The sequence below is a fragment of the Anser brachyrhynchus genome (genome assembly GCF_964034855.1).
Source record: "Anser brachyrhynchus genome assembly, chromosome: 12".
In the NCBI taxonomy this organism is placed as follows: domain Eukaryota; kingdom Metazoa; phylum Chordata; class Aves; order Anseriformes; family Anatidae; genus Anser; species Anser brachyrhynchus.
The window spans coordinates 11,938,258-11,963,478 of record NC_137707.1 but is presented as its reverse complement, the minus strand read 5'-3'; the positions used below and the strand labels follow the sequence as shown (position 1 = coordinate 11,963,478).

Sequence of the window (25,221 nt, the reverse complement as noted above, 5' to 3'; positions counted from 1 at the left end):
GGCAGTTATCTGCGTGTGACGCTAAGCAATGCGGAGGGCAGCAGATGGGATAAAAGCAGTGAAAGCTGAAGGGATTCATGCCTTATCTCAAGTGCTGAACTTTCCCAAAGGAAACGAGGAGAGTTATGCTCACGCTCAAGCTATCCTTAGCCAAATACTCCTGCTGTTTGCAAAACTGGCCCTCAGTCAGGCCTGTAAGATAATAATTCCTCGTTGTTTTGAGCAACCTGGCACTTCTTTTGTTTGCTCCAGAATTGCTGCTGCCTTTCCTAGCTACTAAAATTATGGTACTACTACATGGAAAATACCTAGATCTTTTGATGCCTCTGACTTTCATCACACTTAATGACAGAGTGAAATGGAAGTCGTGCACCAAAAAAAGCCTGTTCAAAGTTGCATGTGCAAGAGCCTTGTGTAGCTGGAGTGAGAGGGGAGGTGTCTGTGCCTGGCATTAAGCTGGACAGATAATGTCTTTAGAAAGTCAGAACAGCCTGCCCTATCTGAGCATGCTGGGGCCATTTTCATAAATGTTTTTTTTTCTGTACGGCTGCTCTCCAAGCAGCTGTTAGATTCAGGTAGAAATATAGAGTGGGATTTGGCAGCCAGTTGTGGGCAGATGTGATGGTCCACGGGGACTGCAGGTGTGGGCAGGAAAGGGGCGCTGGTGGTCATGCTGGACCCTACATGACCAAGAGTGGACGTAATTCAGTAAAAGCTGGCATGAGAGAACCCTTTTTCCTCTTGTTTGCAGAAGAGCAGGAATGCGGCACTTGGGGAGCACCAGCCTTTGAGCCTGAGTTGCCTTCAGCAAGCTACTCTTGTGGCCTGGCCCATGTGAGCAGCCTGCAGAGCAGTCCCAGCTAGCCAGTCAGTCCGTCGGGCCCATTTACCTTCTGACAGTTGGAAGTCATCTGATGTTGTAATACCTAAGTGTGCTCTGAGATAGCTGGTGCACGAAGAGTGCAAGGGACAGACAGCACACAGACAAACTGGAAGTATCAGCTGTGGCAGTAACCCTGCCCTGGAGCTGGCACGCTGGGGAAGGAATCCAGCAGCTCCATCATTTCATGGTGGACTTAAGATACTTTTTAAAGATTTTTCTTCTCTCTTAGGCATGACTGCGTAATGTGTGCTTCATCTCTCCTCCGGGGACAGCTTCATAAACTGCTTGTTGTCTGTGTTCGTTGTTAAATGCTTCAGAGAGGTGTTAAAAAATGACAAACCCCCACAAACACTCCACTAGCAGAGGAGCTTACTAGCTAGTGCAGCTGTATACGAGGTTTTCTTATGAAAAGAAAATATTTTTCCAGAGTTACAGACTTTGATCTGGAAGCGGAGTGTTACGGAGCCTGCATGGCCGGCACCTGAGTTGTGTACAGAGTTATTTTTAAATAAGTCCCCACTCAAATACTGCTTCCCCATTTGGAAGAGGGTTGATGTCAGGTTTTTTTTTCCCCCTTCCAGAGGGCTTTGCAAAGCAAATATTTCACCAGGCAGGACCCCCTCCCCCCCAAGGCGGGGGCTGGCATGGGGCCTCATACTCACACACACAGACATGCAGCTTGGCTCCAGTCTTTACTCAGTTGGAGGTGGAAGGGGTTTAGGGACCCCCCCAGGACAGTGCAGGTCACCTCCACCCTTGGTGAATGAACCCTCCAGTCTGCTGCCGAATGGCTAGAGGTGCAGCAGGGTCCCACGTTGTTAATGGCATGGGGGGGGGGGGCGATCCTGGGACACAGCAAGTGAAAACACTGAGCGTGGGGTGACAGGTGCTGCTGGGTTTTTGCCTGTGCTGAGGTGCAAGAGCAGCCCAATCACTTACTACTGCATCGCTGGGGCTGTGAAAGCTCCTGGAAGAGCAGCCTGTTTGCCATCGGTGTGCCCATCAGGTTTTTTTGCCTTTTTTTTTTTTTCGCTCCCAGGAGAGCTTGTGGCTTTTGAGACAACTGTGGCTGCAAAAAAAAAAAACAACAATTACAGTTGGCCTTAAAACATAGGTAATGAGGAAGGACCACCACCTGCAAGGCTGCAAACCACAGCGTGCTGCTCACCTGTCCCCAGTCCCTTGCCGGGACAGTGGCACCAATATCCTGGTCGCAACCAGTGAGGGCTGTGGGACCAGGACAGCCCGTGTTGGACTGTTGGACAAGGAGCTCCCAAGTACCCAAATTCCTGTCCTCTGGGCCTTGGAAGGTGCTCCCAGACTGGACCCTAGGGGAGACACTTTTTTTTAAATGTCCAAGTTTCTTTATTAACCTGAGTATAACAAATATAACATGTACACAGTATAAAAATGAACATAGAGCATGACAGAGGTACAGGTACAGCAAAGATACATGACCTATACAATGACCAGTTCATTGAATGATAATAATAATATATTAAGCATTTCATTGCTTGGAAAAAGCAAGTTTTGATTGTAAAAATTGTATCCTGTTCCACTAAAATTATACAAAGTACATTCAATACTGAAAAATGACTCAACAGAGCAGGACCAGGGCATGGCTGGCCTCTTGGTGTTACCTCAGGCTGGGACTGTACAAAATGAATCCAGATGCTTCTCTGGGATGAGTTTTAAGAACTTAACAATTAAATTAAAAAGTACAAAACTGTGTGTTTCAGGGAGGGTATTCTTCATTTAAAAGCATGTGGCACATGCGCTTTCGGTGGCACCAACAGACTTCAGCGACATGCAGATGGCGCCGCCAGGCATGGCGCTACGCAGGCTCCGAGTTGATGGGGGGCAGATTTTGGTGCTTGAAGTACTGCACAACTTGCTGGGGCAGCTCTGCCAGCACAGCTTTGGCCAGTGTTTCCTTGGGGGCCTGCAGGCAAAAAGAAAAAAGAAACACCAACATAAGATGCCTACAGGGCCTGAGCGAGGGCTTGCCAAGCTCTGCCACGCAGGAGAGGCTGGCACAGATGCCTAAGAAAGAGGACGAGCAGAGTCAGCACAACGCGGCTGGCCTGTCCCCAGCTCCAGACAGTGGCATCTCATTTAATACTCCCTTGAAGCCAGCTCTCTGATAGTCAGCACTTTGTACACCTGGGAATATATTGTGTACTACATCTTCCTTCCAGGAGATAATTCACTGGTTGGTCAGAATAAAATAAACATCCCCTTAGAGTAGAAAAATCAAGAATCTCCTAACAGCAGGTGAAAGGGAAATACAGTGTTTTGTTGCAAAAATGGGACAGATATGCACAGGATGATTTCCTGCATCCTTTGGCAATCCCATCAGCAACAAGCAGCACCCAGCACCCAGCACAATCAGGAACAGCATCCAACCCAGGGCTGCCTCCTTCAACTCATCAACTTTCCTCCAACATACAGCAGTGGGTCAGGCATCCATCCCACAGGGATGGAGCAAGCATTGTGGGGTTGCAGCTTCCAAGAGCAGCAGACACTGGGACAGGCCCAGGGCTCATTTTCACCCCTGGGGACCTTGCACACTGCTGAGGCTGGGCAGGTCAGCATTACACTGGGACACACTGGCCAAAGACCATGGCAAGGGAGGGACACAAGCCCAGTACTGCCCCAGCTTGTTGCGGGAACCCTGCTGTAATTGTTTTTTGCTCTGTGAGCACCCACCTGCCTGGTGGTGATGAGGGTGACAGAGATGGAGGATGCTCAAATAAATAGAGCACGCCACGGCACTACGAGCACTGCTGCCCCTGCGTGTCTTGTCGCAGCGCTGATTCATGTGGTTAGTGCCAGCGTGTCTCCATGGGACGTGGGGTTTAGAGCTAGGGCAAAGCAGGCAGCTTGGGAGATGGCAGAGCCCAGTGGGAGGGTGACAAGTGCTCACCCTTTTGCCTCTAGCTGCCCCTTGAATGGCTCCCAAACCTTTCAGCATCTGCTGGGGTTGCCCCACTTCCAAGGTGAGAACCACAGAACAGTTTGGCTTGGAAGGGACCCTTGAAGATAACCGTGTCCACCCTCCTTCCATGGGACATCTCTCACTACATCAGGTTGATAAAAGAACCCTCCCCCACCCCGCAATGTGAGACCAGGCTTCTGCTCCCATCCCCTCATCTGCACAGGGCTCCCACAGCCTCCTGCCACCAGCACACCGCAGAGCACCGCGCTGGGGACAGCACAGCGCAGGGGCACGGACTCACATTGCGGAAATCCCGGAAGGGCACGAACTGGACGATGTCACGCACGGCCTCCTCGCCCGTGTAGGAGCGCAGCACCCGGCTGTCCCCGTCCAGGAACTCCATGGCGGCGAAGTCGGCGTTGCCCACCCCAACGATGATGATCGACATAGGCAACTTGGAAGCCTGCACCACGGCGTGTCGCGTCTCATCCATGTCGCTGATGACCCCGTCTGTGATGATGAGGAGGATGAAGTATTGCTGCGGAGAGGGGAGCAGAGGGTCAGAGCTGGGCGGGGTTGCATGCAGCCCATGTCGGGGGACGCATCTACCCAAGGGATTTGGGAGCACTCGCTGCTGGTGTCACCCCCTTCTAGCAGCACCCAGAAATTTCAGGTGATCCCATTCCCTCCAGATTTTGAAAGGCAAAATCCAAACAACAAACACAAAAACGTGTTGCGGCACTGCCTACATGTGCTTCTCCACTGGGGAAGTGGCTGCAGCAAGGATCCTGGCATGGAGGAGGGAGTGCTCCCTGCAGCGCCTGCTGGTGCAGACCACCGAATCTCACCTAATGTAATCTCAGTATCTATAATCTAATTGAACCTCCTGCTAGAGGTCTCACTGACTAATTTACCCTACTTAGTGATGGAAAAAGCTCCAACTTTTGCAGAGCTTCAGTGTCACAGGGGCCCTGACACAAGTCCGGCTGGCAGATGCAATCTCTTCCTCCCCACTCAGCCCATGTCCAGCTTGCTGCTGTGCCCTGCAGAGCTGAGGAAGTGGATGGATGGACGGATGGACAGTCCTGCTGGACACAGCACAGCAAGTCTGCAGCATACGGACCCCTGAGAAGGCTCCTCCATCTCCTCCCCCTCAGGGGAAAGTAATGGTTCAATTTTGGCACATTACACATCTTGCGTGTGGTGGAGAAATGAGGAAAAACAAGCACTTAGGAGCATTAAAGCTCTTTGTTCCTCTCCTCATTCTTTCCATTTCCTCTGAAAACCACCAGTGCCGACGTCCCAGAAAAGCAGAAGAAACACAGTCCAAAGCTCATTTTCTTGTTTTTTTCTCCAGCCCACATCTTGTCTCCTGAAATTTTCCCTAAGTGCTTTCTTCCCTCAACACTCTCTTGTGCTAAAGCAAGCACAATGCTCCAAGCACAAATGGGGGTGGGTTTGTGGCATTGCTTCTGATTTGTGTGTGCCACAGCAGCAGGACCAGCTCCCTGCCCCCAGCACCACCGGCGACACAGGCTGGGGGTGCCAGCAGGACCCCGGACACGTCCTGGGAAGCAGGGATCTGAAACAAGGCAAAAATACAGCTGGGGGAAAAAATGTTTTCTAGGGGAAGATTTATACAGGAATGAAGTATCTGGATTCCAGAACTAGCATCAACACATTTTTTTGGTATTAAATACCAGCATTTTCTCATACTCATGGCCAGCACTGGTCGCAGGACAAGTAACTGGGCCTGACCCTGTTTGTGAACCTGAATGGGAGAAAGTAAAATTTCAGACAGCAGCTGATAATGGGCAAAAATCCAGCTCATTCCACCCTTCCTCCCCATGCTTTTTTGTCTGAGTAAATCAGTGCAAATTTGGCCTCTGAGCATGGTCAAAAAATAAAACAAGAAAGGTCCATCTCCCTTTGATTCTTTTTTTTTTTTTTTGTGAAATCCGTAACAGGATCAGAGAAAAGCACACTAGAAAGTATGCAAGAAAAGAGGGAACAGAGCTCACCAAATGTTTCTCACTGCATATTTCAGAGGCCAAGGAGATGATGCTGGGGATCATCTTAAAAGCCTGGAGGTTCTGCAGCAGAGCGAGCTGGCTGGAGAGCATCTTCACAAGCAAGGCGCCAGCAGGCACTGCACTAGAGCATCATCTGGACACACGCCAGGCGAATTATGACAATATTAGAATAACCCACTAGGGAGCAGAAAATCAGCCTGTCCTGAAAGGCCAAGCCCACCTTTGCCTGTGGGCACGCACCCCAGAGCTGCTGTCCTCCCACCATGGGGGACACCAACGTCCTGGGACGGGGACAGGGGGTCACCTGGGCTGGGGGTCACCCCCAGTGCTCGCCAGCATGGCCCACCTGGCAGCACCTCCCCATTTCTCCTTGTTCTGTTGCTAAAACAGCCGATCTCTGAATCCAGCACAGGCTTTGGAGATGATTATGGCAATTTACTAACAAAATCACCAACTAGGCTCACACGTGTAAACAGGACTTCAGGGGATTAGCTAGCATTTAACAGTGTGTGGCAAGGAAAGGGGAGCTTTGGATATGGGGGTCCTGCTGGAAAGGTGCGGGTTAACTCCCCTAAGCTTATCGATCCTCCCCTGGGAGCCAAGCCAGTCGTGTGCGCCCTGCATCTCTCCCCCTCTTGCTCAGACACCTTTTAGTGCTCCCATCCCTTAAGAGCTGACTGCTCCTCTGCTTGTGATCCACGTTGCCGTGGAAAGACTACCAGTTTGGGGGGTTTATTAAAGCCCCTCTCTCATGTGGGAGCCCAGTGAGACCAGGACAAAGCGTGCAGATCCAGGTGAAGGCCCACTGTGTTTCCTGCCTGGCCACCACGCAGAAGGCAACCTCATGGTGGCTCACCAGCCCGCAGGAGGTCTTTGTGGGGCTGCTGTCCCCATTGTCCCCCGCTGGTGTCTCCACGCCATGGGGCTGCCGCCGGCACCACAGAGGGCGGTGCTGCCGCACACCGCTGAGACCAGCTGGATGAGGAGAAGGCCCCGGGGGAGCAAGGTCCCTGATCAATCACGCTTTGTGCTTCCAAAAAAGAGCCGTCTCCAGCCTCTGACGGAGCTATTACTTTGGTGCACATTATTTAAAATCTCCCTTGATTAAACTATTAGTGCCAACGGAGGGGTGCAATTTGCATATGATTAGTGCCTCTGCTCGGTGCGAGGCCTGTGGGCTTCTCCCTCCCCCACTGACACAAGCAGAGAAAATGAACACTGAGGAGCCACCTGGATGTGTACTGAATTAAACCCGATTTGGACCTTCCCCCACAAGTGCTGTGCATGGACATGAGGACTGGCAGCCCGCAGCCTTCCTGGGAGGAGGTTTCAAAGGGGGGAAGATGGAACAGGAAGCACCAAGAAGGTGTTAGGATGCGGGAGGGGACGGTGGGCAGCAACAGGACCCCCTCGAAACAGCAGCAGCAGGAAGCGGCTTGCTTTAACGAAGAAAGCAAACAAAAAAAAGACAAGAATAGGGTAATAATGCCTTGTGCTTGGAGCTGGGAAGAGCAACAGCACAGAAGGCAAGGCAGAAGAAGGTGCCCTCAGAGAGAGGCTGCATTCAGGAAAGCTTTCAACCCCAGCCAGCTCTGTCCGCACACAGGATGATGCCCCAGCTGAGCTGGCTCTGAGCGAAACCCAGCTCTCCATGCTCTCAGGAAGGCACCTCAGCCACCAGCGGCAGGCCAGAACCCCTGGCAGGAGGCCGGCCGGCAGCGGCAGCGCTGCCCGCCCAGCCTGGCTCTCCAAACCACAGCCCCACTCCAGCCTCTGCCTCCTAGCAGCACGCTGGTGCCGCCTCCTGCACACGAGCCTCGCAGCCTGGTGCAACGGAGCGTGGTAGGAGGGGGCCTCTGTGCTAACGAGCAGCTTCTTGACATACGGATGTAAGCAGTCTGCTGGGCTAATTAACTGCAACTTCAAGGCCTGACGAGCGGCCGGAGTGGCCGCGCGGGAGCCCCAGTCCTGGCTCTGAGCCCACCGCTTTTCCAACTGGTGTGAAAAGCAGCGATAAAAGTGAGCCACCCAATGTCATCCAAGTGGGAAAAGCACAAAGGTCTTCTCCCAGGACAAGGTTTGGATTTGGCCACATAAGAAGGATAACGCCCTATGGCATGGCACGGCTCGGGCAAGCAGTCTGTGAACTGGTTGTGCTGTGGGGGCTTTCCCAGAGAGGAAACCCTGGGGCTGGTGCTCTCCTTCCTCGGTTTGCCAGCCTGGGTGTGCACCACCAGATCTCACCAGATCTCTTCACAGAGCACGGGGAGGTGCTTTAACCAAGAGGATCTTCCTCCAGCTGTTCCCTTGTGTTGAAGTGATGTAAGCCAAAGGTTTGAAGACACCCTCTGAACCTCGGCCCAGTTGCTCTCGTTTCCCGTCTGCACTACGCCAGCACTACCTACCACCAACCTAATTCCCCGTGGTCCCCATGACAGTCCTGTCAGTCCCACACCACACAAAAGCCCGAGGCTATTTTGGAAGCAACATGCTCCTCAGAACTATTATTCCCCTCTTGCCCAGAATCTACAAGTACAGAGGTTGCCCAGTTAGACCAAAGCCCCCAGGGAGCTCAGCAGAGGCCAGTGGCGAATGTTTCAGAAAACCAGAACAAGTTATCCTTTTCTGTATCCTGCTGGTGCACGTTATAGATTCCTGAGCCCAAGCTCACACCTGGAAGTTCTCCCAGGACAGAAGGTCCCGGCCTTGCCACTTCTCCCATGGGAGCTGCTCCACACCTCTGAATGTTCTGGCCAACTCTCTTGCTACCATTTCCAGGGCTACTGGATCCTTTCTGAGATAAGGGGACCAACATTTCGTACTGTGCTCAAGACATCTGTATCAGTCCAAGGGATGGCCACCTCATGGCGTTTCCCACCCTTGTCTCAATTCTCTCCCCAATAATTTCTGATTTTCTACAGCTGCAGTTCTGTTGACTGCTAAAGAGCTTTTGCATTGTTTTTTTTTTCCTAAGAAGCATCTGCAACAACTCGACATTCTCTGTCTAAAGTGACAACAGCCAGCTGAGAGCCCACGGCTGGGCTTCACAGACAGGGTTAGTTTTAACTTTCCTTCAAGTCCTTTCCATTCACCAGCATGGGGCAAAGAAACAGCAGATGCATGTCAGCCACGAGGGATGGGGAGATCTTCCCACAATTGTTTGCAGGCAGCTTTCATCCCAGCTCCCCTAAATAGTCTGGTCTCGCAAGCCAGCTTTGTCTGCCGAACTTGTCATGTCGCTGGGGAAGGAAGTTCAGCCGTGACACCACAGCAGCCATGATGAGATGCTCAGGCAGGCACAACTGCCACCCTCCTGGCTGTTCCTCCCACCTGGCGACATGTTGGAGTTGTTGTTAAACCTGAACAACGCAATTTCTCCTACAAATAGCCAGGGCTGAGCCTGGCTCTGCACCACGTCTCCCTCAGCCTCGTGGCTTTCCTTCAGCCTCAACTCTCCTGACGTGAAAGCAGGGGACAGGAACCCACAGCACTAGGTCAGCCACCCCGTAGTCCCAGGCAAGGGCAGAGCCTGAGCTGGGCACCGCCGTGACGGCAGCAGAACAGCAGAGAGCACAGAGCTGTGCTGCTGGTCGCGGGGTCAGGGTGGGTTCAATTCTCTGCTGGGTCCTCTCCACCTGGCACTTCAGCCACCTCGCACCACTCAAGACACTGAACCCAAGGACCGGCTTTGAAATGCCGGCCCAAGGTGGCCACGCAACACGGCAGCGTGAGAAAAGCGGGACTTACGGATGCAGCCTCCTGCTGGGTTGCCTGAGCTGCAAACCGGGCCACGTGGTTGACAATGGGGGAGAAGTTGGTGGGTCCGTAGAAGCGGATGTGAGGCAGGCAGGCCGAGTATGCTTGGACAATGCCCTCCACGCCTGCAGGGAAACCAGAGAAGCCAGACATCACAACACGCAACAGTCCAGGCCAGCCACAAGTCCAATACCATACTCCAAGCATGACTGGCTGGTAATACCGTGGGGGCTGAACTTGGAAATATTTTTTCCACAAAACTCATCCAGCTCATCAAGTTTCATCTCTCTCTCCTCAAATGTTCTAAAAACAGAGCTATGCTCCTCAGTAGCAGATCCTCAGACCTTCTCTTATAAGAGAGGCCTTGTTTCTGCAAAAATCTCAAAATCAGGCAAAAAGGAGGAGCAAAAAGAAAAGCAACTTGGGGTCTCTGAGCATAACCAAAGGCAGACAGACACAGGGCAGAGGAGGTAGTGCAGAAGCCAAAATGTCCCAGAACCACCCTCAGAGCACCCAAGCTGTGTTTGGAAAGCACCACTGAGACCTGCAAGTCATCAGAGACTCTTCTTCTGCTGTCCCACAGACCTGTTCTTCCCAGCTCACATCAGTGAGAAGAATAAAGTCAACCTAAAAAGGCTCTCTTTATGAACTGTTTGCCAGCATGAGGATAAGGATTAGGATTTTGCTATTTGCAGCGGTGCTGATGCTGCAACTCTTTTCTAAGATCCTTGTGCTTTTCACAGAATCATAGAATGGCCTGGGTTGGAAGGGACCAAAGATTACCTAGTTCCAACCCCCTTGCCATCGGCAGGGATGTCACCCACTAGATCAGGTTGCTCAGGGCCTCGTCCAACCTGGTCTTGAACACCTCCAGGGATGGGGCACCCACAACCACTCTGAGCAACCTGTTCCAGTGCCTCACCACCCAAACTTTTGCACCAAACTGTTCTGGAGTCACCCCATCTCTCACTGTGGGCACAGTTATTTGGAAAGAGCTTGATCTACATCATAAAGACTTGCAAAAGGAAATAGGAGACATAATTCTCAGACACAGCAGGAATTGCGCTCCTTTCTTCTAGGGCCTCCTCTTAACACCTGAAACAGTAGGCACCAGCAGAGTCCTACAAACCCTGCTGCAGGACTGGGGAATTTATGTGGGGCACTCCAGGGCATGTCACTGTGCCCTGAATCCAAAGCTGCTCCCACCCCGTTTAGTGTCTGTGCACATGTAAGTTATCCATACCTGCTGTAAATTACGCAGCAAGACACAAACCCTCTCCAGCTGGGAAGAAAGTTCTCTCCCACCGCTCATCCTACCTGGAGGTGATGACATGGCATCAGCCCCTTTTCAGGTGCTGCGCTATGACACTAGACCGAGCGCTGATGCATGGTTTACGCATTGTTCCCACCGCCTTTCAGCCCTGACTCCGCAACTGCTTGCACGCAAGCAGGTTGCCTGCCCATCGTGTGATACCTCAGGGCTATGCAGGGGCAGCTGGGTGATGTCTGGCCACATCACTCCTCCCTTCCTGGCCTCAGTTTCCCCAGGAAGTAATCTCCTGAAAAGGTGCATGTTTGTGTAACTAAAAAAAAATTAGCAATTCTGCAATTAATCAGCTGATAATCAATTATTTGGGAAGGAATTGTCACTGATAGAGATGCATGACAGTGGCTTCTGCACCCTACAATGCATGTAATAAATCAGGTCAAACAGAAAGCCTCACAGCTACTGGAGAGCGATTTAATGAAGCAAATACAGCAGATAAGCAGATGCTCATAACAAGCCTTCATAACCTAGTGACTAGTGAATGAGTCTGGAAGCTGACTGAGCTCCAGTTTTGCTGGGGTGAAGCAGAGGTCAACCCGGACAGCTTTTGCAGCTCATGGTAGCCCTTACCATTTATGATCTGAGCAACAATTGAGCAATGACGATCAGCTCTCAGTTGCTAAATGAGATACAGAAGCGTTAAGTCCGAATTCCCCATCTGCTAAACAGCCCTTGTGTTTCTCACAGGCTTGCTGTAGGAGCAGACGGCTGGTAGGACACATCAGACATCAGAAAGAAGGCGTATTTTTACACTGTCTGAATCCAGTTGCATTTTACCCTGGGACCTCCTACACACCCCCAAATTTTCTCTGCTTTCTGTTGAGTGCACCCTTATTACTTGCTCTGCTTCACTGTTAAAGGCTGTCTCTGAACAGACCTTGAAAAACTCCTGAGACAAGTTACCAGAGAAATCCAGAGGAAAGGCAGAAGACACTGAAGGCATAGAAAGGGCTGGCAGCTGCTCACCTGAACAGAACGGGTTGGTGGGATTGAAGTTAATGGCAAACTCGTGGGATACCTGTGGAGAAGAAAAGACCTGAATTAACATGGTAATGAGTGCAGAACAGGATGCTCTCTGCCAGTTTAACCAGTGTGGCAGTTGTACAAGTGCTGCAGATGTGGTAGTTCATCCTGCGGGGCCAGCAACGCTTCCCAGCCTTTTGCGACCCAACCAAGCAAGGAGCAGAGCAGACAAACGTGGTCAGGATTGAGTAGTATCTGAGGACGGACTGGTTCCTGTGCGCCTCCACACCCCGTCATGCATCCACCTCAAATTATCATATCAGTTCTTTTACAGCTGTGACAGCAGGTTTCTCCACATGGCTTCCCCGCTGGCTGCTCACCGTTCACTAGGAAAAATGACTTCATCCCATTGCATATTATAAAGGGAGAAATCTCAGTTAACATCACAGGCAACCCCAGTTCTGGCAGCAACCTGGCTCTCCACCTCTTGGCAAGTGACACGGCAGAGGGGGAGGGAGGACCTTTTGCCCTGCACGAAAGGAAGAGCCCTACAAACTGCTCATTTGGCCTCTGAATGCAGGAGTGACACCTTTCAGGTGCTGCCAGCGCATTGTCCCTCATCTTGTGCAGGTGCCAGCTCTCCCTGCAGAACCTCCTGCCTCTTTCCCTGTGCCAACCCCAGCACTCAGGCAGCCACAGAGCAAGCTGGCTTGAAGACCTGACCTGGCATGTCAGCTGCAGTGACGAAGCCAGCAGATGACTAGCTTCATGACCTGGGTCATCACAGGGGTGAAAGGCAGCACGGGAGAGGTGACAGGAACACACGGGTAAGGTGACGTGAACACAGCAAGTCCCAGCACAGACTGGGTTGGTTTTCATTGACCACGAAACCATCCTTTGTCCAATGCAGGTGTAAGAGCCTCCAGGTTTTCCACCACCTCCTTCCAAGCTGAGGGAGACGCTCTTAGGAGGAGGTCCTACGGGACATTGGCAACAGCAGATAGCCCTGCACACCCTGGCTTGTTGCATCAGCCCAGCCAGAGAAACCACACAGCAGCGCTGACTGAAAATCAGGGAACCCGCCTGATCTACTTCCATGGAAAGAGCCTACAGACAGAAACCACACACAAAAAAAAAAGGGGAATGGTCACTTTGAACCTATCACTGCCACCAAAGATAAGTGTGGTTCAATGGCTGAGGTGCAAAAGAGGCTCAGGACTCCTGAGCTCCAGCATAAACCTTGCCAGTGTTGGTGTGGGTCAGCTGTTTGCTTGGGGAAGAATCATCAGATCTGGGGCTTAGGCATTCCTCACTCTGCTACCTGCATTTCAGGCACGTTAAGGAGTGAACGGACTCTCAGGAGCACCGAGGACACACAGCTCCTTCTTTCAGCACCTCTGGAAGTTGAAGGCATGACTTGGGATTTCAGCCCACTGGCTCAAGGACTCCAAAACAAAAAGCTCTCACTCTGTTCATGCTGGAGTTACAAAACAAGGATATTTTCTTCCTCTCACAAGGGTGGTGGTTTGTTGAGGTTCTCAGCCAGGGGATTGCTTCAGGACATGCGTACTCATAACGCTGGCAAAATGAATGTCCTCTACAGCACCATGTGAAGCCGAAGTCCTCCCGAGACTGGAAAGTAGCACGCATCTGATTCAGACTTTCCAATTATACTGGGCATTGTGTTGAAAGCAGCAGAAACTATTTTTGCAAGGCACCATGGGGTGGGAAACAACAAACAAACAAAAGTAGGTCAGACTAAAACTCTTCTGTGCTGCAAAGCTGATGAGTTGCCGTACCAGCAAATGTTAACAGCCTGCTCGGGTATCTCCATGCCTGTTGAGCAGAACCAGTAATGTTCCCATTCATGCCAATAAGTAACTTGAGTGCTGGAGACATGTTCCGAAATGCATGACTTGTTTTTCACACACCATTTCTGGTGGAAGCCTTAATTTTGGGCAATACGTGCCAGATTTGTGGATTTTCAGTTATAAAGGGCTCACTGTATTTTTTTTAGAAGACATTCAAAATTCTGTCATATAGGTATTTATAGACCAGGTAAGCAAAAAATATTTCCATGTTTTGCAACTGAAAAAGAGGGTTTTCTCTTTCTTTTAAGCACCAGCAAAATGGTTTGGAGCTGCTTTCCTCACTTTTTGCAGCATTATCTACAGAGCAGACTCCCTGCACGGCAGAAATGTTTTCAAACCTCCTCTGGAGTTTTTACAGATTATATATATCTCTGCTAGAAAATTCAGCAAGAGGGCTTGAAAACAACAACTCCCCCCACCCAAATAAAGGAACTCATTCCCTATTCAGCTCTGTACTTTGTAGAACAGTTTCTGCGGATCACAATTAAACACACATAGAGCCCACAGGTCACCAACAACAGTGAGACCTTTCCCAACAGGAAGAAACTCCAGCAGCTCCAAAGGGTGAGACACGCACCTGCAGCCCAGCTGTGCCCTCTTCTACTTCTGGATGGAAGCTCCATCTTTTCTCACCAGGAATTGCAGATGTGCCCAAGCCCAGGCAGGAGGAGAACAGGGCAACCGGTGGGGCTCTGATTTTAAGCATCAGCTTCTCTAGGGCCTCCTTGCCTTTGCCTCATCCCACAGCAACCAAAACCCATCTGCTTCCTTCTCCTGCTTCCTACTGGGAAATTGCTCGAGGCTCTTTACAGAGCTGTTACATTGCAAGATGTTCTTTGACATTTCCAACGAGACTTCTGTGTGCAAAATATCTCACTCCGACCAGTTCTTTGAAAGCATTTGGCAGTGCCATGGCAACAAGAGCGCAACGAGAACAAAGCGCGATTTATACGACTCTTATCTCTAATGATCTTCCCCGTTTTTACCCTCGTCTGTTGTGTACAACGGCCGTCGGTCAGCACGGCCGAGTTTCACCCACTGCCAGGACAAGGTGCTGCGTCCCCGGGATATCAGCTGCAGAGCTCCCCACGGAGTGCTTGCCGTAACACGAATCTTGTGTTTCAGCAAAGAGCAGCTATTTGGGCTTTGATGTTACCCAATGAGCCTTGTCTATCAAAATCCTGAAACATGTGAGCTGAGCCCCTGGGACACACGCCCCAGACAAGGCAGTGGGGACGGAGCAGAGCCAAGAGGGGAGGCACGTGGGGCCCAGAGGCTGAACGAGCCAAGGACTGGAGGGACGGCACTGGGGAGGCCGTGCTCAACGCAATGCAGGTAAATGGTGTCCCCGAGCCAGGCTGCTGGGGAGGCTGTGCCTGGCCCCGGTGCTGGCAGCCTCCGCTGCAAATGTGAGACAAGGAGTGGGTTACTCCAGGCGTTAGGGTGGGTAACATTTATTTGTGCGTCAAACAGCTGGGGATGGAGAGTTGCTCTCTGCCAGGGCTTATGCAGGCTTACAGATCATTCTGGGGGAGAAAGAGGCTTGTTTCCAGTGGTGCTTATGGAGTGTCAGCAGCGGGAGCTGATGGAGGCACCTCTGCAGCTCGCTGCAGGGGACCCCTGAGCCATCAGCTGACATCCCCAGCCTGTCAAACTCCTCCAGCTGTGTGGGACAGACAACTCCAGGCTCACGGGCTCACAGGCAGTAACCAGGAGTCCCTGTGGGGCACAGGCCTGCTCTCCCTGCCTTGCTCAGGGTCCTTCCTCCTGCCTTATGGCTTCACCTAATGCCCCAGGCCCTGCTCATGCCCAGGGCTGCAGCCCAGCAGTGCAGTTTCCACCCAGGTGGCAGTGAAGCAGGATGCTCGGTGGGATGACCGACCCATTCCCCTGCACACTGCAGCCTAGGTTGCCAGGCTCCTTCCAGCCTGGCTGCGTTTTCCATTTCCATTTCTCCCCACAAACAATAAATCCCCAGTTGACAGCTGACAACTGTTATTCCTTGGAAGCTGCTCACCAAGATTTTCCTGCAGAAACTGGTGAAATGACAGACCAGAGACATTTCACGGCCAAGGGGGATGAATCAGCTCCAGTTTGCGCAGGGAAGGATGGCCTCTTGTGAGTGGCAACCAGCAACAGCTCCCACTTGAGTTGCAGGGATTTGGGCTGCTGGGAGATCCAAGAGTCTGGGTTGAAATGGTGAAAACACGAGAGCTGCTGGGATCTGCCCTGCGGTCACAGCCAGCTGAGGGTGCGAAGAAAGGTGGCGGTCGGGTGGGAGCCACCGTGCTGGTGGCTCTGATGAGCAGTGCTGGACTGGTCCTGTGGGGCCTCTGCATGGATTAAAAATGACCCCCGCAACGGTCCTTCTCTCTGGGGAAGATGTGGGATGCACGCCTGAGGGGCAAAACATCCCCAGCCCCAAAGGCCGGCAGCGCAGAGCTCCCCTGCCCAGCTGCTTGTGATGTACGTGCCCTGCTCTGCTCAGCCCGGAGCAGTGCTCCCCTCCTGCCGCAAAGCAGACAAAAAAAAAAAGGCTCTTGGATCAACCCCAGCACTGCACCGCAAGCTGGGGACTTCTCAGCAACAAGCGGAGGTAACATGCACCAAGAGCAGTCAAAAGACCCAGCCGGTAGGGGAACACTGCGGTGTCCCAGAGCAGCTTCTCAGCTGCGTTATGGGAAAACCAAGGCCGTACATCGCACCCCCGGACAGCCGGAGCAGCCCAAAGCCCTGTCCCTCCGTGTGCCCCACTGCACCCAGCACCCCATGAAGTACCAGGGCTCTGCAGTGCGAAGCGCTCTGCAGACATGAAGGAGAGGATGAGCGGGCTCAGGGGCTAAAGAAAGGTCTTGTGAAAATGTCAGAGGAAAGGAATGAGCTCCCCACAGAGGGTCAGCTGTGGCTCTGGGCACAGGGTGCAATTCCCCAGCCCTGCTTCCTGGAGCCTTCAGACGAAGCAGTGTTTGTGGGGGGAATGCCGGTTCCAGTGGGCCCCCATGCTCTGCCACGTGCTTCCGATGCTCCAGCACACGGGTCGCACTGCCAGCGTTGAGGACACCTTAGTAGAGCCCTTCTGCTCTAATCCCCCTCCAGGACCTGCAGACAACATCAGCTGGAGGCCAGTCGGCTCCCAGCCTCCTGCCAGAGCTTGCTGCTGCCTGACACACTCCTCCAGGGTCCCGAGATCGCTCCTTCCTCCTGCCAGCAAAACGATCTACAGCTGACTGCCCGTCAGTGCCAGGGAGCTGCTGCCTTAGCTCCAGCCTGGCTCAGAGGGCCTGCTGCCTGTGCTCCATCCCTGCCTCACTGCCCGCCTGCGCTGCCACATCTCTCCCTGCGAGCCGGAGTGCACCCTGTGCCCTGCTGCTGCTCCGGCTCTGCTCCTGCCCTCAGGACAAACATGTTTCAAACACGTGGATTGCTGTTGCGTGTTACCTTCCAGTCCGGTGGGAGCTGGGCACCGAATCCCAGAGCAGGAAACATTTTGTCTCTAAAAGAGAAGAAGAAAACATAGTGGCGTACACGTGCACAAAGGATGCTTGCATGGCTTTTGCTGAAGGCATGCTCCTCTGCAAACCAACAGCCTCCCCATCCCGCCAGCTTCAGTGAAAGCACCCACTGTGCAGCCAACTCTGGATGCTAAAAATGTGGCTGGGACAAAGCAGCAGCCAGCAGCAAGTATCAGCAAGCTGGGGACATCTGCCTTTGTGCTAACACAGCGGGTGAGTGGTCACCAGCCGCACCGAGAGAAGGATGCTCCACCTCTGCTTGAACATCATCATGCTCGACAGTGGTGATGGGGAGAGAGGAGAAACTGTCCTTACCTGCTCTCCTCGTCCCAGTGTCTGCATCTCAATGTGTGAGGCAATTTTCTCGTAAGGAGCTTTTCAAAAGCAAGGCAATATTTGTGCCTGCTTTGGGGGTGGGAAGTCAAGCCATGGAAACAGGTGAAAAGCATCCCAGCACCCCTTTGGGAAGCAGGGAAATGTATGCAAAACAACAGTGGAGCCCAGAAGGTGCTTACGAGTCATAGTCCTGGATGATCTGCCCGACAGCCCAGATAGCTGACAAGTATTCGTTTGTTCCCATGGGGTTGATATAGTGCAAAGAGGAGGGGTCTCGCGGGTTCCCGTTGGAGGCTGTGAAGTCAATCCCAACCTGAGGTGCGAGAGAAGCACAGACCCATCCTCTGTTACTAGTCACCACTACACACCTAGCGACTGATTCTCTATTGTAAATGGACCATGTGAGGTTCAGACACAGTCCCACCATGACCCAAACCTCAAACTTCGGAAAGTTTAACAAAATTCAGCTCTTCACCCTCCCTAAAAGAAATATTAGGGCAGACAAAGCAATCCACTATGATACCTGTTTTTTTCACCATCAAGCATCCCAGACAAGGTGTCCCAGAGCAACTCCTGCTCCTGGAACAAGCCTCCACCATTTCTGGGGCTCATGCCTGGGACTGTCATTGCCCATCTCCTGGGCACTAAGCTCGGGAAACAAGTAGCCCCATGGACAGCAAAGTGGCCAGGGCTGCCTGGGCATTTGCTGGATCTGAAAGCAACCCTGAGGGGGGCTTTCCCTGCAGCTGCTGTACATGGTGCTTCCCCTGGGTGCAATGTAGGCTGAGATGCTGCTTTGTCAGCAAAGCACTCATATTTCTCCCTCCTCCATGCTATTTAAAGACATATGTAGGAATGCGTATCCGAGATCTCGGACCCAGTTAAATCTGGTCAAATGTGGTGAGGTAATGAGCCACCAGATTTGAAATGACTCGGAGAGAAGAGCAAGGAAGAGACAAGCAGACGGTGTGACTGTGTTTGCCTAGTTTGCAGAGCAAATAGGAAAAAAACCAAAATAACTCTGGTGGCTAAATTGAGCTCAGGGGATTTGCACTGGATTTTGCTCCGTATCTGTAATGAGAGAGGAAAGACTCAGCTCCTGGGCTTGCAGCCGCAGATGGCTGGGTCAAAGCCAGGGGTGGGGAAGATGAGACATCCCCTGCGGCGCTGGGGCAGCTCTCAGCAGGGGCAGCTGCTGCTCTGCTTGTGCCGAGGGGATGCTGCTGCGAAGTGCAGGGGCTGGGAATGGTCCCAGCAGCCACTGCCCTCCCTGTGCTCGTTCCAGCAGGATGGAGGCAGAGGAACATGCAAAAAGCCTGGTAAAACCTGACTTCTTCAGCAAGCACGTTAGAGTCATAGCTCACTGCCGTAACACCTGCCCTGGTGCAGCTGGAGGAATGAGAAGTGCTGCTTTCAATAAAACAGAAGCGGCCAAGCCACACTCGGGCAGAGAGCAAGAGGGAAACTGAGGCACTGCGCACTTACCGACGCCAGCTGCCTTCCCAAATGGCAAGGGTGCATGCAGCAGTTTTGTCCCTGCCGGTGTACCAGCACGTCATTGCACACATTGCCCAACACGTAAAAACCCACCCAGGAGAGCAAACATCGAACCAGGTGCCTTGGGAAGGGGAGAAACCCAGTGCCCCTGTTACCAGCAGATCTTTAAACAGGGAGGAGCAATTTCAGCATTCAGACTAATTTACGCAAGAGCTCTGCGCTACCAATAAACTTAATGATTTTCCCTTTCTATTCACTCTTCAGCATGGAGACCTTAGTTCACAGCAGCAGAATGGCACATAAAGAGCTCTCACACTTGTTCCTGTTTCTATGGCAACTCTTCCTCCTCCTCCTCTTCTCCCCACCATGTTTTGAGACAAGACAACAAAATAAAAATTGAAATTACTGTGTGTGCCCAGAGCGCTCTGGATACTGAATCAGAAAAGTTTTCAGAAATTAGAAAGCTAGTGGGGGGAAGAAAAACAGCACTTTTGTTTTGTGGTGGTTTCACTTGGGGTTGTAACGTCCTCATTTAATTACTCTTGACAAACCATCGTGGTTCCAGATCAAGTGAGGGTGGAATTCCAAAAAAAATATAAAAATGCAGAAACACTGTCTCGCTAACAGTCCAAAGCCTCCGAGCAGGGTTCAAAATAGAGAGACCTCGCTCAAAAATCTGGATGCTAGTCAAAACCAGTAACGGGGAAATAAGTTGGTACAACTTTGTGAAGACTCGTGAGGACTTTGTGGGACTCTGATCTTCAGCAATAGTCTTGAGCACCAGCAGGCCGTGATGCACTTTGAGCATCGTGGTACCCCAAAGCCCCAGCACCACATGGCTTAACAGCAAAACGAGGCATCTCCTCATTGCTGTGAAACCACACCCAGCCAAGCCAGCAGGATTCGGCTCTGTGGTTCAGCTGGCTGAAGGGCAGCTTCCTGTGCACGTTATTTCACGCCTGCCTTGGCAGAGCCTCCTGCAGCACCTCCCTTCACAGTTTTGACCATGACATATTTGTTACCACTACTGGAAAAAGAGCAGCGAAAGTCCTTACAGTGAACATCAGCTGGCAGCCTCCCAGGATATAGTCTAGGAAGGAGAAATCTCTGGTTATCTGAAAGAAAACAAAAAGAAGCGTGTTTCAGCAATCTTCACCATTGCAGGAAAAAGACTTGACCCGGCACAAGAGAGAGAGCAAAGGGGTGCAAATTGTGCGCTAAGGGGAGAGAAACCCAGGTAGAAAGAAAATTGCCCTTTTGTTCATGCTCCATAAGATGCACACTTGGAAATGCAAGAGGACTGGAAACAGAAGGGATGGGGGAACTCAGTGCAATATAAAGTCCCTGCCAAGAAGCATAATGAAACATTCCAGCATTGCGCTCACCTTGCAGGACTTGACAATGATGATCCCAGAGTTCTTGTAATTCTTTTTCTTCTTTTGCTTTTTGGGGTTAATGCACTCTAGTTCTAGCTGTAAGACATGAGATGGACACTGGTGTGAAAGCAGTGTTGGGCTGTCCCAGGTGGACGCAAATGCTGAATGATGGTGATGCTGCAAACCACCTGCCTTTCTGCAGTGGCCACATCCCGCCAGGCACCTTCCCTCCGTGCGTTTCAAAGCGCTCACGTGAATGAGCTACGGTGAGCTGCTGCTATTTAGCAAAGCAAACCAAGGCACAGGATCCCTGTGGGAAGGGGCTCTTCCTTTCTGGGGGTGGGTTAACAGCAGCAAACGGCCACTCTAGAGGTGGGAGTCACCTGCAGCAGGGGCAGAGAGGAGCCGTCACCCAAAGCTAACTGCAAAACTGAACTGCTGCCCAGTCCTCCCCACTGCTGGAATAGCTGGGACAGACACACTGACAGCTAGGGCAGGCCACAGCCTTTTCTCAAACGCTCTGGGGAAACAAAATGCCTTGTCAATGTTCAGAAAATTGCTGCAATATTGCATTTCTTTAAATCTAAAACCATTTGAATAAAAACTCTTGTCAAATAACAGTCTAAATTTGGGTTGGTTTGGGCTTTGGATTCATCGTTCCTTCAGTCCCTGGATGCTGAACAACTGCCTCCGGCTGGGACCTCCAGAAGCTTTCCCCCACTCCGCAAGCAACCAGTATGTCAACAGAAGGCAAGACAACAGCCTCACTTCTCACAGGAGGAGGCACCACGCAGCTGATAACCTGGAAGAAGACCAGCTCCAGCGTGCAGCAAGCTGGGAGGAAAGCGGGATGCGAGATCACCGGGTGCTCACAGCAAACGCGGACTGCTTGAGGAGGTTCTCGATGGGGAGAGAAGGGTAAAGAGTGGCAGAGAGGAAGGGAGGGGAAGGCTGGCAGCACAGGAGTCCCAAGGCTGCAGATGGGAGGATGAAAGCTTGGCTAGGTGCAAGGAAAAGCTTGAGGAGAGCTGCAGGATGAAATGTTGGAGCCAGGAGGGCACCGAGGAATAGATACACAGCTCTTCGCTGAGCCCTCAGTCGCTGCCATACCACAACCAAGCTACAGCTTGAGATTGCTGAGGTTCAAAGACCACAGGCAAAGGGAGGGAAACCGAATCACTACTGCACAGCTGGAGGAGGAGGGGAAGCGGGGCATCAGGTGCCACAAGTGTCCTCCCCTCCTAGTGTGGGTCCACAGCTGCAAAACCCAAATCCAGCCAGCTCATCCTTCTACTGAGCAGCATGCTTGTGAAGGCTCGCAGATTTCACTAGGGCCTGAGACGTCAACTACAGAGCACCCAGGGGCTCCTGCAGCCCTTAACTTGGCAGCTAAAAGCAGGACTGTAGGTTATCTGCCAGGGTGCTGCGTGGTTTGGAAAAAGCCGTCAAGGGGGTGAGTCCTCCAGGCAGCTCAGGCACATTTGGGATCAGCCTGGAGATCAGCTGGGAACCCCTGGGCTCAAAAAGTCAGGCTTTGAGAAACGGGCACCCAAATACTACATTGTTCACACTGTAGTGTAAACAGAGAAGAGACGGGCTCGAAGCAGGTGCCGGGTGTCTTCAGCACTGGGGCAGGTGCCCTGGATCAGTCCTTCTCCATCTACCCTCAGCGTGTACAGAGATTCATGGCAGTGATGGATGGAGCCTGGATGTAACCACCAAACCCCAGGACCACGGAGTTTCCAGTGCCCAGCACCACAGGCAGGCCAGGGACTGCCACCGTACTGAAGGGGAATGTGTGACCAGAGAAGGGATGGGACTGCAAGGGACGGGGAGAGAAGCAGCGCTGCTGGGCAGCTTCCAGCCAGTCGGCAAAAGCAGACGGAGCCTCTTACAAACAGGCTCAAAACTCAGCTGCCTGATGCACTGCAGCTCCGGCAGCGTGTATAAATAAAGGCATATTTGGCTGAGTATTTCAGCCATCTCATGCCGCAGCATAGGTCAAATACCAGCATGCCCAAGAAAAAAACAAAAATTAACATTAATAAAACAAACAAAAAAAACCCCTCTAGGGCAGAAATCAAGTAACTGAATGCTGCTGACAAGCCTACAGCAGGAGCGGCACCAGCTGACAGGGGAAGTGGCCAGGCCCTGGGGGATTCAGCAGAGCAGGAGACCTCAGCCTGGAGAGTGGGTATGGAAGAAGCAGACAATGTGCACACTGCAAAGAGCATTTTTTTCCTCCGTATCTCAAAGCTGAGAATTCATGGCTCGCTGCAATTCATTCAACTCCCTACAATAAATACAGGAATTTTGCTGCTGCCTTCTGACCACAAAATCATCCCAGTATTGGAGGTCCTCAGCAAGGAGGTCCTCACCAACCCTCTGTCCTGGAGACAGCCACAGCCTGCAACTGGGCTGGGGCTACAGCAGCTTGGAGCCAGAGGCATTTTCCAGGCACAACAAGGGGAAAACTACGAAGACAGAAAAGCCTTGAGGCAGGAGGTGTGATGCTACAACAGCCCGAGTCATAGCTACAGTCTGATACAGCCTGCCCTGGCCACCATCAACAAGAATAGAGGGAGGGTACGGCAGCAGAGGGGACGTGAGCTCTCATCTTATTCCCATCTGCAAACGTGCAGTGCCTTGTCTGCAGCAAGAGCATCTCTCTGTTCCTGTTTCCATATTTACCCCCATCAGTGTGGCCAGATGAAAGGATGAGACAGGTCACAAGGAGCCGCCTCGGGGAGCAGGGATGCTGGAGTGCGGTACCCAGTGCTGACGAGCAGTGGCTGCTTGCTTTGGAAGCAGCTTCCTCTGCCAGAGCCCCTGGCAGCTCAGCCCAGCGCAGCGTCAGCAGGGGCACAGATGGAGCGGGGATGGAGGGCGCCCGGCCTTTCCCGATGCAGCCTTCATCTCTGCCCAGATGCTGCCCCTGGAGCACTGGGAGTTACACAAGCGAGGCAGCAACAGCCGAGCCGCCCAAGGGGAAGAGGCAGAGGGCCCGTCCCCAGCTGCACCCATGCCACACGCTCGGGCACGTGCACGGAGGCACGGTGGCACAAGCGCGCAGCAAGGAGAGCTTAACTCTCTTATAACCGGTGTCTCTCAGGGTCCAATGGAGAGAAAAGATTTTATTGCTAGGCTGCAGGTTGCACATACGGTGGAAAAATGGCTCCCAAATCCTCTCAAATTCAAAAACGGGCTCTGGCTCCATCAGCTTATGTGGTCTTGGACAGGACACTTCATGCCTTTGTGCCTCAGTTTCCCAGCCGTTATTTTTCCCAGAAAAGTAATTAACTTTTCTAATTAAGACTGTGCGTTATTTTACATATACCTACTTCCCGGCCAAGACCTCCTCCTGTTTTTGTAGTCTTAGCTATGACTGCAGTGGAAAACACTGTCTATTCAGAAGCCTGCATGACATGCCTTGAATCAGGCGGCATCTGCAGAGGCTTTTGGCCAGCATTTCACTGGGAAGACGGGGACAGCTTTTTGCCACAAAACCCCTGGCAGCTGGCATTGCCTCCTGGGGCCAGGCTGTCCCTGCAGCAGACACAATCTCAGCAGCACCACACACTGTGCAGGGAAGGCAGGGATCCCCTCTCACTCTGGCCCCACAAATCATAGGGCATCCCCCAAGCCACAGATGCTGCTTCAGATATCTCAGATTTTCAGACAAGACTACCTTCACGCTCTGTAACTTGGACAGCTCAGCTACAACAGTGGCCTGAGTTATTCATGGTGCCGGTGGGAGAATAAATAGGTTTCTCCACCCCTCTGAGCCTCCCTCGACCCCAGAACAGGCTGACGGTCTCAGTGCAAGCAACAAAATCTACCACCAGCCCCAAGGAGCTGCCCCTCTGCTGTCGCTGCCTTGTTCTGCCCATAAAACGTGATGGCACTTACTGGAAAGGCATCCTGGGCTTCACACATCCTGGCCACTGAGGTCTGAAACTCCCCGATGAAGTCATGTCCCCCATCGCTGTCGTAGTCGTAACACATGACCTGCAGCAGAAGGAGCACGAACCAGCCTCAGATGCAGTGGATACACCCCTGCTAGGAGGGCACGGCTGTCCCTCTGCTCTGCCCACGGGCTGGCATCCTCTTCCTCCGTGCTGCGGCACAAGACAGCCACAGCCCTTCAATGTTCCCAACTCTGCGGGGACATTTGAGGTTCCCTCCTTCCCCCTTTGGAGACCACCAACTGAGATTTTTTGTTTTGTTTTGGGGGGGTTTGTCGCTTTTGTTGTTGTTGTTATTGTTGTTTTAATAAGCGACCCATGGGGTTTTAGACATTTAACAATGGAACCCATCATGACATGTGCCAAAAATGCAGCCATTACCTTTATCAGCTTCTCCACGTCCCCATCACAGAGTGACACTAAAGGCACAGTGAACGGCTTCCAGACGGGGTCCAGCGTGTACTTGATCACCTGCAGGGTGGGGACGGAGGGATGCAGTTACAGTGAGTGAAACAGGAGACGGGCAAAAAAGCAGGGAACATCCCCAGGAGACCCTGACTCTATCCCAGATGAGCTGCAGAAAGCCACATCCCAAACTTTAGAACAAGTGGGCTTCTAAACCTGACTCCGCACCCCTCACCCTAGCCGTTGCTTACTGTCCGTTGCCACCACTGCACCCATCCAGGGTCTGCCCACCGAGGAGACAGAGCGGTGGGACAGCGCAGCCAGCCGGGAAAGCTGAATGGCCCTTGGCACGTCCAGAT

At 52.3% G+C, this 25,221-nt stretch overlaps 1 protein-coding gene across 2 annotated transcripts in view; it reads right to left on the bottom strand.

Annotated features, from left to right (window-relative positions):
- Positions 1-2,224: 2,224 nt before the first annotated feature.
- CPNE2 (copine 2) overlaps positions 2,225-25,221 on the bottom strand; it is a 58,608-nt gene continuing 35,611 nt past the window's right edge. For both annotated transcript variants that reach the window (XM_080551952.1, XM_080551951.1), the window contains exons 7-16: positions 24,839-24,928; positions 24,402-24,500; positions 20,502-20,588; positions 20,172-20,231; positions 17,799-17,932; positions 17,210-17,264; positions 11,904-11,955; positions 9,602-9,735; positions 4,123-4,359; positions 2,225-2,825 (exon numbers count right to left, since the gene is read on the bottom strand). In XM_080551952.1, the coding sequence (XP_080408078.1) occupies positions 2,718-2,825; positions 4,123-4,359; positions 9,602-9,735; positions 11,904-11,955; positions 17,210-17,264; positions 17,799-17,932; positions 20,172-20,231; positions 20,502-20,588; positions 24,402-24,500; positions 24,839-24,928 (1,056 nt within the window). In that variant the 3' untranslated portion in view covers positions 2,225-2,717. The remainder of the gene's footprint in view (positions 2,826-4,122; positions 4,360-9,601; positions 9,736-11,903; positions 11,956-17,209; positions 17,265-17,798; positions 17,933-20,171; positions 20,232-20,501; positions 20,589-24,401; positions 24,501-24,838; positions 24,929-25,221) is intronic.